This window comes from Alligator sinensis, unplaced genomic scaffold (assembly GCF_000455745.1).
Source record: "Alligator sinensis unplaced genomic scaffold, ASM45574v1 scaffold413_1, whole genome shotgun sequence".
Lineage (NCBI taxonomy): Eukaryota > Metazoa > Chordata > Crocodylia > Alligatoridae > Alligator > Alligator sinensis.
Genome location: NW_005842308.1, coordinates 1,246,406 through 1,264,556, shown reverse-complemented (window position 1 = coordinate 1,264,556; position 18,151 = coordinate 1,246,406). Strand labels below are relative to the sequence as shown.

General features: G+C 40.0%; 1 protein-coding gene across 17 annotated transcripts in view; it reads right to left on the bottom strand.

Moving 5' to 3' along the window:
• Window positions 1-18,151, bottom strand: part of SUPT20H (SPT20 homolog, SAGA complex component) — a 65,289-nt gene that overhangs the window by 30,744 nt on the left and 16,394 nt on the right. For 10 of the 17 annotated variants that reach the window (XM_025209805.1, XM_025209801.1, XM_025209804.1 and 7 more), the window contains exons 6-12: window positions 6,505-6,634; window positions 5,631-5,734; window positions 3,792-3,908; window positions 3,565-3,618; window positions 2,625-2,764; window positions 792-948; window positions 601-657 (exon numbers count right to left, since the gene is read on the bottom strand). In XM_025209805.1, coding sequence (XP_025065590.1) covers window positions 601-657; window positions 792-948; window positions 2,625-2,764; window positions 3,565-3,618; window positions 3,792-3,908; window positions 5,631-5,734; window positions 6,505-6,634 — 759 coding nt within the window. Of the gene's footprint in view, window positions 1-600; window positions 658-791; window positions 949-2,624; window positions 2,765-3,564; window positions 3,619-3,791; window positions 3,909-5,630; window positions 5,735-6,504; window positions 6,635-9,410; window positions 9,662-18,151 lie in introns of those variants that run through there. The other 7 variants (XM_025209809.1, XM_025209803.1, XM_014522150.2 and 4 more) reach the window with 2 other exon arrangements.

Below are 18,151 nucleotides of genomic sequence, written 5' to 3'. Positions count from 1 at the left end.
TCCATGTCCTGTATGCAGCATGTGCCAGATCTAGCCCATGCTCTGTGTGCAGCCCATGCCAGGTGGGCTCCACATGCTACATGCAGCACGTGGGGCCAGGGCCAAGGCCAGTGTGTGCTGCATGCAGCGAGCTGGTCTAAGAACCACAGGCAACACTGAGGCCAGATGACAGGGCTTTGCAGGCTGGAATCCAGCCTGTAAGCTGCATCTTTGACACCCCTGCCACAGTTAAATAATAGTGCAATGTAACTGAAGGCAGCTTTCGGTTTTATAACTCATTCACAGAATGCTACATAATCAGCTATGTTTTAGTTTGAATTTTACACCTTTCAGTGCAGCAAAAAATTGTAAAGATTATCCTATTCATTTTAAACTATTACTTGATAATGTACACTGCTATTTTTTAATTCAAAACAGAAGATAAAAGCAATGAAAGATGAAGTTCTTAAAATGTCTTAGCTCCCCATTCTTAAATTATGTTGTATCAAAGACAATCATTACTTACTGCTTTGTCATTTATCTTCCTTTTTGACTTAAAGAAAGTTGAACAAACATGTTTTTTTGCCTGACACTAATGTGGTTGGGAACAAGTGAACTTACATCCACTTCAGAAGGAGCAGACAAGCAGCAAGGATTCTGTTTCCACATATCTACACACTGCAAAGAGAAGGAAGAACACAGCATTGTGTTTAGGGATATTATGACTAAATACAAAAATAGATTAAATGCAAAAATGGTTTAAATACAAACATTGATTAAATATTCACCCATCCAACCTGGAATGTACTTACATTTCCAGCTTTAGAAATTTTGAGATCATATTGTTGGGCTCCTTTCCTTTCCTTTCTTTTAGGTAAGTAGTCAAGTATTCTCAGTTGAGGTGGAGTCGGACAATGAGCCACATCCTGCTGCCTATTCAGAGATGACCTGGAGTATCTCTTAAAGCACCTGCAACAATTGAGAGATAAGCTCATAAAATACCTACCCATGGAAATACCCTATCATGTACATGCAAACACATACACAGGAAAAAGCCATTAACACTGCAGCTAAAAGATATATTGGGCAATACTTAAAAAAAAATGATTTATTTTACTGTATTATAAAGCAAACTATTAATGCTATTGTTACTAGAAAAAGTCTGTGGCAGATATTGTCAGAGTGAGAGGTATGATGGAAGTATTTAATGAATGTTAACAATCGTTTAAATGTAACCAACATGTCATGGTCCCACCAAAATTCCTGTGTACTGCTGATACATTTTTAAAAAGCAAATATGGTACAAATGTAATGAAATTTTCTCTCTGTCCTAGATAAGATTATTTGTTTCATAGCATCTGATGAAGTAGGCTGTCTCCTACAAAAGCCTTTTGGAATGAGTTAAGTTGTTCCACACTACCCCACTTAGTATTTAATAGACAATTTACTCAGTTCCCACTAGTACAAACATATTGATATTAGCATCTGAATTCATCTGATGGTAAAGGAGGCATAATTCTCCCAAAGACCAGTGGATTTCCAGAGATAATGGGACTACAGTCTCTGGTGACTTTTATTTATAGAGTACCATAGACTGTACACGAGTATAACACTGAAGTACCCAAGAACAATATTTACATCTATTCTACTTTTAACGGGTGATTTATACTTTTGCATCATACTGAGTAAACAGTTCTTAGTAAAATAATTGTGAACCATTTCAGGTGACTGTGAAACAGCAGGGAATGCATCTATATGTAAGAATGAAGCTACTCTAACATTTTGTATAATAGTTTGAGTGCTACACTGCTTGGAAAATCATTAACCCCTCTCCAAACAGTTATGGATATACTCAACTTTAAACATACAGAGATGACTCTACTGATTTTCAAGCTAAAATTAAGTTTGTCTATCAAAACACTTAAGCAATAGAAAACAGATTTTTGCTGGATTTTGTCCAGTTCTAGTTCAATGGTTCATATATTAAAATCTGGCAATGAAAATAACATCCCACAGTCACAGAATTAGAGATGAAATACTCTCGAGGTAAACTGCAGCTCTCATATCTTTTTTTGGCATAGAAATGCAAGGCACGTTGAAGATGAAACATTTTTAATACCATATAAATATACTAACATTATTCAAAGCTGCTCTCTGCCTCAGCTCACATTTTGATTCTGAGCCATGGCAAAATTAGATACGACTGTAAGGTAGCAATACAATTTGCTATTCATCATAAAATGGTATATAATAATATATACATACACAAATAAATATTTCTTTTATTTTTATATATTATCAACTGAAATTTATTATAGTTTACGACTTATTAGGTCTTACAGAACTTTCTAGGTGGAAGAGGTTGCTAAATTACACAGAACACATATGCAATAATATTCCGATTAAATGTAGCAATTGATACTGCTGGTGCGCTAAACTTTTAACCTTAAAAACAGCAGAAATTTGTTCTAAGAGCCCTTATTAAAACTTTGTTTAAAAATATAATTAAAACCTCTGCAATTCCCATTTAATAAAAAATAAATTTGAGTATAGAATGTGTATATAAAACATACTATTTTCTTCTTATTTTTTAAAGATATCTAGAGGTTTCTTCATGGCCTGACATATCAGAGACTAACAGTTACCGTTTCATTGGTCGAGTATTCATCTTCTGCTTGTTATAGAGGAGTCTATTTGCTGTGCAGGTTACTGCTATTGAAGGATCAAGACACAGAGGCTCTGCTGTAGCTAAAATAAGCTGGCTTTCAAGTAGAAGTTTATCCTCCTATAGTAGAGAAAGTGCATACATATTAAAAATATGACATTTCATATACTTGACTGGGATTTTATTTCATGCTCGTCCCCATGTTATTGTCGTTGTGTATACATATGTGCATGTACATATATTACTTCAAATAATTTGAAGAAAAATTGCTTTGTACTTTAACCCAGCAAAATATAATACTTATAGTTTATGACTCTTTATATATTACTTATACCATGGAGCTTTTACTTTTTCTACAGGAAAGAAAAAAGACCATTACTGAGAAGTAATATTTTTTTACAGAGTAAAACCATAAATATAGTCTAGTCTATCAAGAACCTATCTTGATGGCATGCCAGTTTCTTCTTTATCAGAAATTATAAACATTAGATAACATGCATTGACTTGAATGTGAATGTACGCATAAAGACACACACTTTGCCAGACTTTACTTTTGATGTTTTAGCTAAATAAAAATGTACTCAAGTTTGCTCTTCTGTCAATACAAGTGAGAAAATGCTGCCAAACAGAAGGGTAGTGTCATTTGACTCATTCAGATGCCAGATACGATTTATATTTGATGAGGATGGAAGGGAGAAGAGTCAACTCATTAAACTAATTCTAATGTTATCATACTACACGGACAAGGATTAAGAACCTGATTCTGCAAAGTGCTAAGCATCTCCCTAGGATACCGAATGCCAAAACCATTCTAGGTTCAAGATATGCTTTGCTTTAGTACAGCATATTTTGCTAAATTATTCTATTGTATCTGTTATCTGTTATATCACTAAACAATTTAAAAATACACCCAAACTCACTTGTGTCCATTTGTGGTTGTCACTGGTTATAGAATGAACATCACATATTAAAGTCTGGTGAAAAAAGACAAAGCTTTCATTATGTGAATATAAGTGCTATAACGCTAAATGTATAATAGAAATCAAAGAAATGTGATGGCCAATACCAACTATGGCTTTATCATAAACAGTGAAGATAAAGGAAGGCTACTTACAGTAAATTAAAGATTTCAATTTGATGCACTTACTTGCATTGTTGGACGCAAAAGAATGTGCTTGCTTTGGTATGTTGGTGATTTCATGTTACCAGACTGTCTGTAGTCACGAATTTCTGCTATGACACACCCACAATGAAAAATATTAACCTGTTTGAAAAAAAAATTGTGAATGCATATGTGCACACATATATAAATAGATGTATGTGTGTGCATGTTTATGTGCATATATATACACATCTATATGTTCAGACTCAAAATAAATATAAATATAAACATTTTATACGTATAAAGATAAACACATTATAACATAAATATGATATATACATATATTTATAATGTAATATAACTTTTACTGCTTATACGTTCTATCTTATATTTACTATTATATTTGCACTTACATTTTTATATTTTATCAGTTATGTTCATGATTATAATGATCAATACATAAACATAATATCTATACATATATAATATTAATATAGATATAACAATATGTATGTAAGTTGTTATACTTATTTTGTGCATTGTATACATGCAATAGACTGGGTGGACTAACAGCATTTTGTAGTTAGTTCCTGTCAGTGGCATAACTAGGGCGGGGTGACTGGGGCAGCCACCCCAGGCAGACTTGGGGAGGGAGGAAAAGGAAGGGTGAAAAAAACAGCTGTTGCTGCAACAACACAGTTGCACCAGTGGGGTGGAAGCAACCAAAAGTTGCTGCTACCCCTGCATGTAGCAGCTGCCCTGGGCACCTGACCACACTGCTAGCAGCATTCTCTCTAAGCTGTGCAGTGTGCGCGGCTCCGCAGGCACGCCTAGCAGTGCGACATGAGCGTGCCTGCAGTCATGCATACTGCGCATCTTAGAGGGAATGCTGACTGTTAGGCCTCTGATTACTGGCATGTAAATTATTTTTAACTAGTAAGCCACTCATGCCATTCACATAGAGTTATTTTATAATTTATGTTTGTTACGTTGTATTTATTTGCATATATGCAAGTCCTAGTTATAAAACTTCAAACAAAATTTAACCCCAATACAAGAGCGTAATTTCTGCTAAAGTCAATTTGAGTGTTGCTGTTAAATCACTTGCTACTAATTATTATTATGGCTGAAGCAGTTCAGTATTCTACATCACTAGGCACCCTCAAGTGTGAGCCCCTATCCACCCAGATCCTACATTACGTTGCAAAAGACGCCTTTTCATGCGCAAAAAGCACAACCAAACCTAAAGGATAAGAAAGAAAAAGCTCTGACTTACTAAATTCATCAAGTTTTAGCTCAAACATTTCATTGAGATGTTCTTTGTCAGACTAAACCACAAAACACCCTAAACATACATGAATTATTATGGATGCCAGGAAGATAGTTTTTTTAGACACTAAATATTATGTGCCTGATGCTGCAAACTGTTTACTGAAGGTGCTCTAAACCAGTGCTTCTCAAACTATCTGGTGTGGCGGACCGACAATTTTTTTTCCAGTGGGCTAGGGACTGGTGCCTGGTTCAACCGGTGGCAGCAACTGCGCGTAACAGCACTACACAAACGTGCGACTGGCTGTTTCTTTCTCTTTCCTCACCTCGCACGATGTGATGTCACCTGGAGTGTTGGAATGTGCAAACTGTGGTGCTATGACATATCAACGTTATGCTTCTGAAAATATATTTCTTTCTTTCCTGGCAACTTGCTGTGGACTGGCGAATATATTTCTTTCTTTCCTGGCAACTTGCTGCGGACCGGCGACCAGTGGCTCGCGAACTGGCACTGGTCCCCACCCCCCGCCACTCTGAGAAGCACTGCTCTAAACCACCCACTTATCAGTGTTTATCAGATCAGAAATGATAAACCTTCTGTGAAGATTTGCAAACCTGAGATTTTTCCAAAAGGTCAACCAAAATAGGTGGTAGCTCCTCTGCATCCAAATATTCAAGCAATTCTCCTTCTTCATAAGGCAGTCGAATGGTCTCAGAATCTGAATTTAAACAAAGAATGTAATACTTTATTTTTCCTTTTCCACTACCACTTTAAAAACATATTTAAAAATAAATCATCAAAATCACTAAAACCAAGTGAAAACTAAATTAACAAGTGAAACTAAAAACTAAAAAAAAATTAAGCTGGACTAGTAAAAACGGACCAGAGTCCCAATTTTGTTTGCGCAGTGACCTTTTTCATGCTTTTGATTGAATTTCCAAGCCATTTAAACATGGATGCTGTTTTACTGTAGAAATGACCAAGCTCCTATCCATCTCATTCGGAACATACACAGACGCCAAAAGGCTTTTCAATAAATTTAATTTACAGTGGCACAGGGAGGCTTTTTCAACGTTAAAAAGAAAAAATCAACTGGCAGTAAATGATGGAAATAATTAAAAAATATGCTACTGTCAGCAGGTGTAAAGTATGCTGCTTAATCAGCACAGAAGTAAAGTAATCCTATTGACTTTAATGCGAATACTCAGATGCATAAGGATAAGTATGTGTATAAATGTTTGAAGGAATAAAGCCTACATGTTCTATGAATGCTAATTCCTTAAAACTATTCCTATGAGGGGACACCCAGAATCACACTCTTTTACATTTCTATTTCTAGTTTCAGAGTAGAATTACAAAAGAGATTACGTTATAGTAGAAGCAAATACAAAGTCATGAAATGCAAGCAGCTAATATGTCTCATGTTGATTGATTAATGTTTGCAAAAACACTTCAAAGATTAAAAGAGTTAAGTAGCAATAATATTACCTGAGCCATTTTTTCCCCTGAGCATAAGTGAATATCCCTCATTTCCTGGATAGAGGTTCACAACTAGACATGACAATGTCTCCTGCATAACCAGCTTCTCAAGTAAATTCACATTTCGCCTCAGCTTCTGCTTTAAAAGTAGACAGTGCTCATGAAAACAATAATATCAATTAATAATGTTGTAGTTAACTAAAAAACATAATCAACCAGAAGATAAAATTATTAGAGAACATTTAGCATGGTGTATATCAATGTTAAAGAACACATTCAATCAAATCTTGTTCATAAAATACACATATATAGGTCTTTTAAGAAAAATCACTCACTTCTAAAATCTTTTTAAATTCATAGTTAATCTGAGTAACTATGTCACTTATCTATAACCTAGTAAAGTCTATTCTGTCCATTTATTTTATAAATCATTAAATTTGGCCAATTGGCACTTTTTGATCCTAGAATGAAAAATCCTGTGTCTTCAAAAATTCCTAACAGCAAAAGTAAAGTTTCCTTCTAAGCTTACAATATGACTATAGAGCCTGGAACCAATCCTAGCTGCACTGCCTTGCCTTGCCTAAATTTGCTGAAATCTGGTCTAACAGCCACATCAGCCTTTTCACTGTTATTTCTAAGAAGGATCTTGTTCACTAGTAATAGATATTAAGTGCATCCAACCTGTTTTCTTCCCCGAAAACATTTTTAAATGTTTAATGTTTAGCAATAAAAGTAGAGTTTGTTTTCTATGCTTGAGATCTCTTTTTTTCATTGCCTTTCTTTACTTTACAACTGAAGGTCAGGGTTAATAAGTGGAGCTGCTGCTCTGATAGCATACAGAATAAATCATCCCAGAGAACAAACAGAACCCAATGATTAACCTAATACACTCTCAGTGATGAGTGCTATTGTACTAACTCCCCCTTCTCTTCTAAGGAGAGGGCACTTAGAATACAGGAAGATGAATTAAAGAATACCAAAGTACTCTGCTTCTGTGAAGAACAAGGACAAGCAGATCAAGGAAGCCAGGATGTCATTTTAACATATCTGAAGGAAGAGTGGGGGAGGGGCAGGACTCAGGGACTTGTGCTGTTAACTAGCCTTGGGCCCAGTGCGAGGAACTAGCTTTTTCCCACAATGCTTTAATTCACAAATGACAACAAGAACTGCATGCTTTATTATTTAATACAGAGATACATACTACTAAAAGGAAAGGAGCAAGTGCAATATACAATGTTATTATTGCATGGGATCAAGGTAGGGAAGAAACTAACTCCTGGCAATAAGCAAGACCCAGCGCTGTTGAAAAGATGTAACTCCTTGGAGACTCTGTAGATGCAAAACATTCATGCTTCTACACCTGAACACAGTTCTATTCCAACTGCACTTAAGATCAGCAGCTTGCATGTGAACTAAGTCCTGTTGAGGAGCAAGTAATTCTAATCAGAGTTACTCTTGCAAGTAAGAGCTTCACGCTTGGCTCCTTAAATTAGACATTTGCGAATTCAAAAAGCTGTGCACTAAATCTTGAGCAAAAACTTCAGTTTTAACTGAAAAGAAAAATTCACCCAGAATGAAGTGCAAAGATAACTTCCCTAGCTCACTGCTTTGTCACATGACCCTCTTTTTAGATTTCCTCTACTGGCCCTCCTGCATCCAATATAGGCTACTTGTCTTCAGTTTCATGGCCAGTCATGGCTAAAGCTGCAGTCTCATTACAGGGGGTCATGGCAGGGGGTCGGACTTGATGATCTGCTCAGGTCCCTTCTGACCCTACCAACTATAAACCTATGAAACTGCTTCCAAAGAACCTCGCCACTCTCTGGACTCAATATGCAGCTTCTGAACCTTTAGCTAGGCTATGAGTCATGGAGTTAGGAACTTTTAAGCACAAGAACTCCTATTCTAAAGTAGAAAATGGCTTAAGTAGTTTGGCAAGGTTCTTTGGGTAGATGTAATATCTTTTATTAAACCAACTGAGTAGTTGGAAAAAAGTTCTTGGCAAGCTTTCGGGCGCAGTCACCCTTTGTCAGGCACAGGGAGTCTTTGCTGGTCTGAGTCTATGGAGTCAGGGTGACTGTACCCAAAAGCCTGCTAAGAATTTTTTTCCAACTACTCAGCTGGTCTAATAAAAGATATCACATCTACCTAAAGAACCTTGCCTTCCTATGTCCTTAGAGCAACATGGCTACAACCAAAAACTTAAGTAGTTTTGCAACCTGTTTTAAGCAGGAAGTGGACACTTCAGAGGAAATGTAATACATCCCAGTTATACTCCCATCCAGGCACAAGCAATTTAAGGAAGGCCCCTTTTTTTTTTTGCAATGACTATCCCACAAACAGGCTAAAACTGCTTTTGTCCGGGAAAAATTCTGACAAAATATTCTCTTCTTCTCATGGAAGGACTCTAATTTCAGAATTAAATAACCAGGTAATAGTCATCATTGGGTATACTATAGATCAAGATTTCCACAGTTATAACTAGACATTTTAATTTGGAATCATTCAGGAATTCTTCAGGAGGCTCAAAACAGCTACTCCTGTTATGTAACAGAGGATAACAACATTAAAGGAACAGACCCTTTTTAGACTCAAGGCACTCCTTGGAAGCTGCCAACTCTTAGTTTTCATTCATTTTTTGACTACAGAAAAACAATTAAACATTTTTTCTGGTGCAGAGAACTCAGAAAGAGCACAACAGGTCAGACTGTTTTTAACACTGTGAATTCTTACTGGAAATCTCTGGGTTTATCTTGTGGTTTGTGTTTGCACATGTACCAGAGGTAACATTTTGCTGCACCTTTACAAGAGTCTTACAAGAGTCTCAAGGCACCCTAGGACGCCATGGCACCCTGGTTGAGAATCACTGGAACAGAATTATAACTCTTTCTAATTCCATTTTAGTGTGTAAATACCAGAAAGCTGCAGTGATCATTCATCTAATTCAGGGCTGTCCACGGGAGAGATTCAAGGGGTTCATGAACTGCCTACAGAGCGGAAGAGCCACACATCACTGATACAGCCCACATGGTAGAGGGTGGGGGTCGGCAGCTCCCCTCTTCAGATGATGCAGACCCTTGGCCATGCCATAGTGTGACAGTTCTTCTTTGATGACAGGAATTATTCAGTGTTAAGTATGGACAAGGAATATCTCCATCAAGTGACCAAGGCAGATGTTAAAAATATGCACAAGTGGCACAGGTGGCCTCTGTACATGGTATAGGGCAGATCAGTGAAGGGACAGACAGCACAGCAGCAGATAGGGTAGGAAGCAGAAAACAAAGCAGCAGATGAGGCAGGAGAATCAATTCAGACACTCTGGGAAGGCAAACATTTAATTTGGAACGCACCTTTCAAAAGGATGACTCCCACTGCGTACATCTATATGTACACTTTACTGTGGAGTAGACTAATTAACTTTACAGTAAAGCATCACCAGCTACACATGCACTGGTATTAGGGCACAGTAAATTCATGGATTCATAGACTGTAGAGTTGGAAGGGACCACAACGGATCATCGTGTCTGACCCCCTGCCCCTGGCAGGAAAGAGGACCGAGGTCAGATGACCCCAGCCAGGTGACTGTCTAGCCTCCTCTTGAAGACCTCCAAGCTACGTGATAGCACCACCTCTTGGAAGCCCAGTCCAGATCCTGCCCACCCTTACTGTAAAAAATGTCTTCCTAATATCTAACCTAAATCCACTCTCAACTAGTTTACACCCGTTATTCCTAGTCACTCCCTGGGGTGTCCTAGTAAACAGCGCTTCCCCTATTCCCTGTTGACCTCCCCTAATAAATTTATAGGCGGCCACAAGATCTACCCTCAGCCGTCTCTTGTGAAGGATGAAGAGATTCAGCTCTCTCAACCTCCCCACTGTAGGGTTTATCATGAAGACCACTAATCGAGTGGCCCTCCTCTGGACCCTCTCCAGATTCCCCGCGTCCCTCTTGAAGTGCGGTGCCCAAAACTGGACACAGTACTCCAATTGCAGCCTGACTAATGCTGCATAGAGGGGGAGCATCACCTTTGTTCTATTAGTCATGCACCTGCTAATGCACGACAAGGTGCGATTGGCCTTGTTGATGGCCTCGTTACACTGCTGCCTCATGTTCATCTTGGAGTCAATTATGACTCCAAGATCCCTCTCTGCCTCCGAGCTGCTGAGGACACTCCCTAACCTATAGGTGTGCTGGGGGTTCCTCCTTCCCAGGTGGAGTATCTTACATTTATCTTTATTAAATTGCATCCTATTTCTCTCTGCCCATTGATCCAACCTGTCTAGGTCAGCCTGAATCTGCTCCCTGCCCTCCGGTGTACTAACTTTGCCCCATAACTTGGTATCATCAGCAAACTTGGAGAGGGTGCTCTCCACGCCCTCGTCCAAATTGCTGATGAAGATACTGAATATCGGTCCGAGGACCGAACCCTGCGGGACCCCACTACCCACCTCCCTCCAGGTCGAGAAGGAACCATCCACCACCACTCTCTGGGTGCGGTCCCTAAGCCAGTTGGCCACCCACCTGATCATGTAGGTGTCCACTCCACAGTCTGCTAGCTTCCCAATGAGGGTAGGGTGCGAAACTGTGTTGAAGGCCTTCCTAAAGTCCAGGAAGACGACATCAGCCTCGGCTCCCACATCCAGGCAGTGCGTGACCTGGTCATAGAAGGCTGCAAGGTTTGTCAGGCAGGATCTACCTCTGACAAACTCGTGCTGGTTTCCCCTCAGCATCGTTTCCCCTGCTGGGCCTGCACAAATGTGTGTTCTTTGATTATTTTCTCTAGCATTTTCCCAGGAATAGAGGCAAGACTGACTGGTCTAAAGTTACCCAGCTCATCCCTTCTCCCTTTCTTGAATATGGGCACCACATTGGCCCTTCTCCAGTCCTCAGGGACTTGGCTGGAGCACCAGGCCAGGTCCCTGGGTTAAATAAATTAACTCTGTTGTAAGATTGTACTGCCCTGGACAGTATTATCTTACAGTGCAGTTATTTACTCTGCTGAAATACAAGTGTAAACAGTGACAGGGACTGGCTGGGGCAAAAGGGTGCTAAAGCGCGGTGGCTGCCTGCTGTCTAGCCTTGCACTTTAGTACCCTCATGGTCCATCTAGCCCCTCCACTGCCCGATGCTGCCACCTGGAGCCCAGGGCTCACCCTGTCCCCCCCCCCTCCCCCAAATCTGCTGCCCCCAAAACTGCTGTCCTTAGTACATGTGCAGATGCAGCTCCCAAGAGCAGATGACTCTGGTGCAAACTGAGCTGGAGTTTATTTCTTTGCCTTAACAGCACATGTAGATGCACCCACTGTTTTCCAGAATGACCAACTAAACTGAGAATTAAAGATCCACGACTCATTTCAGAATTTATGACCCACAGAAATATGGATGACAGACTTTTATATTTCTATAGGATGCTGTTTTTCCTTAACAATGAGTGAGCAAAAGAAATAATAACTATAATCTAATTGTAAACCTAATTCAGATAAGGACACCATTCTGCAGTTTTACTGTGTTCAGTGATGATAAATCTATTTTATTTTTCTGCAATATATCGTGCCAGTCAGAGGCAAGGTTCCCTCTAAGGTGCGCACGTGCGTGGCCACGCACAACTAAAAGTGGGACTGCACACAGCCTTTTCAAGGCTGCGCACCAGGACAGGCTGGGGCGGGAGCCTGGCACGGGCTGCGCCGGCTCCGGAGAAGTGCTCCGCTCCCCGTGCCAGCCGTCCACCGGCAGAGCCTCACTCAGGGCAGGCAGTGGCTCCTCCCTGAGGTGAGACAAGGCAGGGATGGAGGCTGGGGTCGGGGGCTGGTGTGGGCTCCGTGGAAGTGCTCCACTCCCCGGCCCTGATGCAGGAGAGTGGGAGCACTTCCCCAGAGCCGGTGGAGCCTGTGCCAGGCTTCCGCCCCAGCCCCCGGCCTCTTGGATCTAGCCTCCAGCTCCAGCCTCTGGCCCCAGCCCCCGGTCCCCAGCCCCCTTCAATAAACATCCTATGCCAGACCGAGGTGGCGTGCTCATTGACCGAGGCGGTGCACTCATCGACTGCTACTCCTTAGGGGAAACATTAGTCAGGGGTAGGTTAGTTTAGTATCTTTTTTTGGTCCTCTGCCCTGAAATGAAATGAAAAGAAACATGTTTTCTATATCAAGATGATCCATTCTGGATGTATCTACAGTACAATTCCATTTTAATGAACACCTGTGGGCTCAGGAGAAAAGATAATTAAAAGAAGATGTTCACTATAATAGGTTTAGTTGTGTCGTCATAATGAAAAAAAATGTCTGCTGCTGGGATTGTTAACCATGGGCATTTGTTATAGAGATTGTTCTGTATTTTCAGATGCACTTTAATAAGCATCTTTGCAGTATGCCTTAGTGCTATATGTATATTATTTCAGGAAATGTGGAAAAATGACAGTAAAAACATCACTCTTCGTTGTCAAACCAACTCTGAGTAGAAATAGTTCAAAGGTATGGGGCAATGGGTATTCTGACAAGCAAGGCTGTGGAGAACAGATTTGAAGTTGCAGAGGCACTGATTTTCCCTGCTTACTCTCACTTGACACTCAACAAGAGAAGAGTATTGAGATCAGGGTACGAGGGTCATCAACAACAGCAGTTAGACAGCATATGCTGCTCCTTCTTTTCCCTCTGCCAACTTCTACTGGTGACCAACTGCTACGTACCACAATTTGAAACCTTTCCCACATCTGTTTCAAACCAGATCTCTGAGAAGTGGTTTTAGGACCATGTTATTTCTTATTCTATTGCTGTGTAACAGTAAAGCACCAATTCTAATATTTTATTACCTCAAGAAACATAACTAGATCTGTCTCCACATGATGTTAATTCCAATACTACATATATTACCCTAATTCAGGACTCGCTTAAAAAAAAGTTTAAATTAAATATTCAGAGTCTGTCTTTATGACTGGTCATCTACAATAGTATGGAAAAAAGGAGGTGGGTGTCTCACAAACAGCTTACATGGTTCACCATAGGTCAAGCCATCTGTGGCATGCAAGAATAGAAAATAACTGTTGCCATAACTGACAGAGGCAATATTTCATTCATTCAGGCATTATTTTATGATAGTTAGAGGCTACTTTTGTAAGTGAGTCTGTTAACACAAAAGCCTACCAAAATAATATTAAATGTTTTTTTAGAATAATAAAAAAGGGCCAGATTTTTTCAGCTGGATTTTGTAAAATACCGAACATAATCAACTTCCATCATGAACGTATTTTTAGTTCAGCAGTGGGTTTTCTAATAACTGATTGCGAGAGGATTTGTCATAGAGTATAAGTCTTTATTTAAAACTTGGGAAACTCATGCTTTACCTACAGAAAGTACAACTAGCAATGAATTTCCCTGATTAGATGTGTAAATCAGTAAGTCTTCAGGAAAACCACAATTTGAGCCATATTGCTTTTCCAGCACATAGCCTTAAAGACTAATTTTCTCTGCTATCAAGAACCATCTGCAGTGGTACACTGATGACCTACTCTGTTCTAAAAGTGAAACAGGAAAGTAAAAGAAGAGAGGGAGAGGAAGAAATTGCATAGTTTTGAACAATTCATTTTATAATTACTGTGCAGTTTCAGAAGGACATCATTTTTGAGCAACAATACTCTTCCTCCTCCTGGCTCCTATGTTTCTTCTATACTGAAATATAATCCCAAGCATCCACTTATAACATTTTATGTAGGACTTAATGTATACATGGTTGTAAAATCTTTTTTCCTCTTGTGTCTCTACACAAAATTAAACCATTTTGTTACACACACTTGTGCTCGTTTATTGTCCTTTGCAAGATATTTCATTGTACATGTGCCTTCAAGCAGTAGGCATGCCCAAGGCACAGATGGTTGAACCAATGGTATAGCCCCACTTCTTCATTAGTTCCTTGGAGCATCCAATTCCGATATGTAGGCAGCTGAGACTTTGCCACCTTTGCCATGGTCCATCAGCCCCTGGTGGTAAGGACGTGGCTACAGGATGGCCATTTTTCCACTGTCAGGTATTTTCTTCAGCCTCTCATTCCACATCTGTAGTCATGTCTCCTTGGGAGCACATTCCAATAATGAGAACTGTAACTCTCATAAGGTATGAAATGCTGCCATAATTGGTTGTCACAAGGCTCGTCATCTATAGTGTTTGAGGTGACAAGCCTGGCTGGGTGTAAGGCTAGGTAGTGGTGCTCCTGGGACTGAACTATATTCATGAGTTGTAAGCTTTGATGTTCCTGCCCCTGTACAATTGTATCCCAGCAGTCCACTGTCAAAAGTGATGCCAAAACTAACATTCCATTTACAATTCTTACAGGATCCAGATAAAGGAATGTTATAGGCAGGTGTCCTTTCAATGCACCCATTTCTTCATGTCATACATATTACAGAGATATCCCATGAGAAAGGCAGATCTCTTATGAAATATTATTGGTGCCTAAGCAGCAGTAATAGGCCCAAAAGTTGTACAAATAACAGGAGACTGCCTTGCTTCAAGCAGTATTCAATTAAAAGGAAACGCCACAAAATAATAGACAAACAGAACGGAGGCAAGCAATACAAGGGAATAATCGTTACAACTATACGACTGTATAGCCTTAGCAGTACTGCAGCCAAATATTACAATAATCAGGGTGAAACACACCATAAGCACAAACCTCATCATTTCTAAGCCATAAAATGATTGGTTTAGAGCCATTTTCTGCTATACAGGAGGTACAACATGTACAGGGCTAAAAGCAGGAAAAAAAAGTGGTTTGTCTTGGGATAATCTGTATTTTTCCAGATTTGGTGGTCTACAAAGGAAGCACAACTGAATTTCTGAACCCATGATATTAATTGTACCCTCATCATAAAAACACCAACAGAGCTGGAACTATCACTTATTACTAAGTTTGCCCAACACTTCCAATTTTAAGACTATTCTATTAGTTATAAAATTTCAGCAAACTTGCACCATTAAGGATGATGCCAGGTGTCTGCCTTAAACCAAGTTATTTTGCAAAACTGCAGTCAAAACTAGTCAGTCATTTCTGAGAACATCTTTTGTCTGAAATACTTTTGTCCTTTCTAGAAGTGTGGGATGTGTTGCAGAGACCTGAAATTTGACATGAGTGGGGAGCCTCTGTGTTGTGGATGTGCTTTTGGTTGTCCCATAAAAACTCTCTCAAGTTTGGCCCAACTACGTGCCTCTGAAGCAAAGTGCAATTTATACATGTTAAGCCTCTGATTTTAGCAGTTAAAAATATAAGTTGCTGCTTTCACCAACTCTTTTCTCTCCTTCCCCTTGCCCCCCGGCTTCTCCCCAGATCTGGTCCCAGTCTGCTTGTCCAGCCAAACCAGTAGGTTTCTCGCATCTTCCTCCAATCCCAGTGTTAGACTCCATGACCAGGACTGCAGACAGGGGTTGAGAGAAAACAACTGTTTTTGGCAGCATAATGAAACTGGAATCAGCTGGGTGAAGGGACAGTGGCAGAGCCAGAAGGAAGGGCTCTTTGACCTGGGCCTCAAAGTCCTCATGAATTTACCATTCGCTGAACTTATTTTCAGAACATTTACACTTGTGAAGTAAACCAATAATATAGTAGTGGGCATCATATAACAAGGAGGAAACTATTCATTTTGGGTTTGAATAGCATACACTAAAAAGCACCATGGAATTGAACCAACTGTTCAAATACTTCCATCCCATGCACTGAGCAAGGCAGCTGTCAAAGAGCACACCTATACATAAAGGAACCAATTTAAGTTTCAAAAGTAACCTAGTTCTGGAATTTCCTAACTTCCTAGTATTTAACTTTGCAGACCTAATATTCTTTAAATGTGAGTTTAGAGTACAAAAGAGCACGCATGGGGACAGTAAAGCAGCACAGGAAGAGGTAAATTGGAAAAATTATCTGGAGGATAATTCAGGAGACACAAGGGAAGCTTTGTGCCTCCTAGACATGTCCATTTGGCAATGCCTAATGGATTTTAAAGAGAGGAATTAGGTTTTAAAATGAAGTTTGTTTGTCCAGACCAGAGTATTGATTTCTCCAACAGGCTACATGCGAGGTAAAAAAAAAAATTCAAAATAGAAAGATAAAAAGTTTATTCCAGATTAAGAGGCAGGAAGGGGGGTGGGGTGGGCAAGGGACTCAGACCCACTAATAATTTCACTTACTTTAGGACTACAACTGTCTCATAAATCGAGCATGGGATCCCACACCTCCTGATGTTGAGCATCCAACCCTTCATGACTATATGCAAAAAGAGTCTGCCACCAAAGGTACTTAATACATACAGCCTCAAGCCTTTACCACTTGAATGGCAACACTGACATCCATACTCCTCAGGAGCTTTTAGTTCCATGCAAGACTACTGCAGTGTTGCAAGAGGACTAACCTGAAGTCCAATTCATTTTCTTATGACACTACTCAGTTCTGCCAAAACATTAAGATCATATTACTAACTTGGTTTATCTTTCTTTAATATCTGCACCCCTCACACAGGTGAAATGGCAGGAGTCGAAAAGTAAGGATGGTTTCAGTGAGTAGAAGTATCTCCTAACAGTCCAACTCAAGGTAAGTGACCTCCCCACATCAAGGATACCCATTAAGTAAAAAGAATGTCAGGCTATTTAGAGATACCTAGTGTTTTATTTTAGCAAATTAGGAAACTAAACATGATTCCTGCTACAAGTGCAAACTTTTCCAGGGTTTTAGAAAATGTATATTTTAGTCAATCAATGTTAAATTGGTTCTTAGTCTTACATATCAGGATGTTGTAAGGTTATTCCTGATCTCACTTTAATCTTGTCACAAATTGTGGTAGTACAATTGTGTAAAGTTTGTTTTTATGTTCAGCTTTCATTACATAGTTGAGCCCTCAATGCCAAGTCAGTTTACTGAACATTACCCGTCTCAAAATATCCTTCCTAACCCTCTCCCTGCTATAAAACCCACTCAATGATCTCCTCCTCCTTCACACATCACACACACAAAATTAAGAAGCAGAGGGATGCTTCTGTTCTCTGCTGTCCATCCAGTCCCTTCCACTATCAGGTAATCACAGAACAGTAGAAATGGAAGGGACCTCAGGAGTGATATAGTCCAGCTGCCTGCAGGATCACCCCTGACTAAACCATCCTAAAGCCAAGCCAACAGGTTCTTAAAAATGTTTAAGGATGGAGGTTCCACAAGCAAGTTCTTCTTAATATTCAACCTAAATTTCCCATGCTGCAGTTTAAGACCATTTCTTTTTGTCCTGTCCCCTACAGCCAGAGAAAAATCTATCTTAGTTTCATAATTGTAGGGTCGGAAAGGACCTGAGTAGATCATCAAGTCCGACCCCCTGCCGTGGCAGGAAAGAGTACTGGGGTCAAACGACCCCGGCAAGGTGTTCATCCAGTCTCCTCTTAAAGACCCCCAGGGTAGGAACCAGCACCACTTCTCTTGGAAGTTGGTTCCAGATCCTAGCCGTCCTGACAGTAAAGTAACGCCTCCTGATGTCTAGCCTGAATCTACCCTCTGCCAGCTTGTGACCATTATTTCTAGTCACTCCTGGTAGCACTCGGGGGAACAGGGACTCCCCCACTGTCTACTGGTCCCCCCTGACTAGTTTGTAAACAGCCACTAGATCTCCCCTCAGCCCTCCCTTGGGGAGGGTTCACA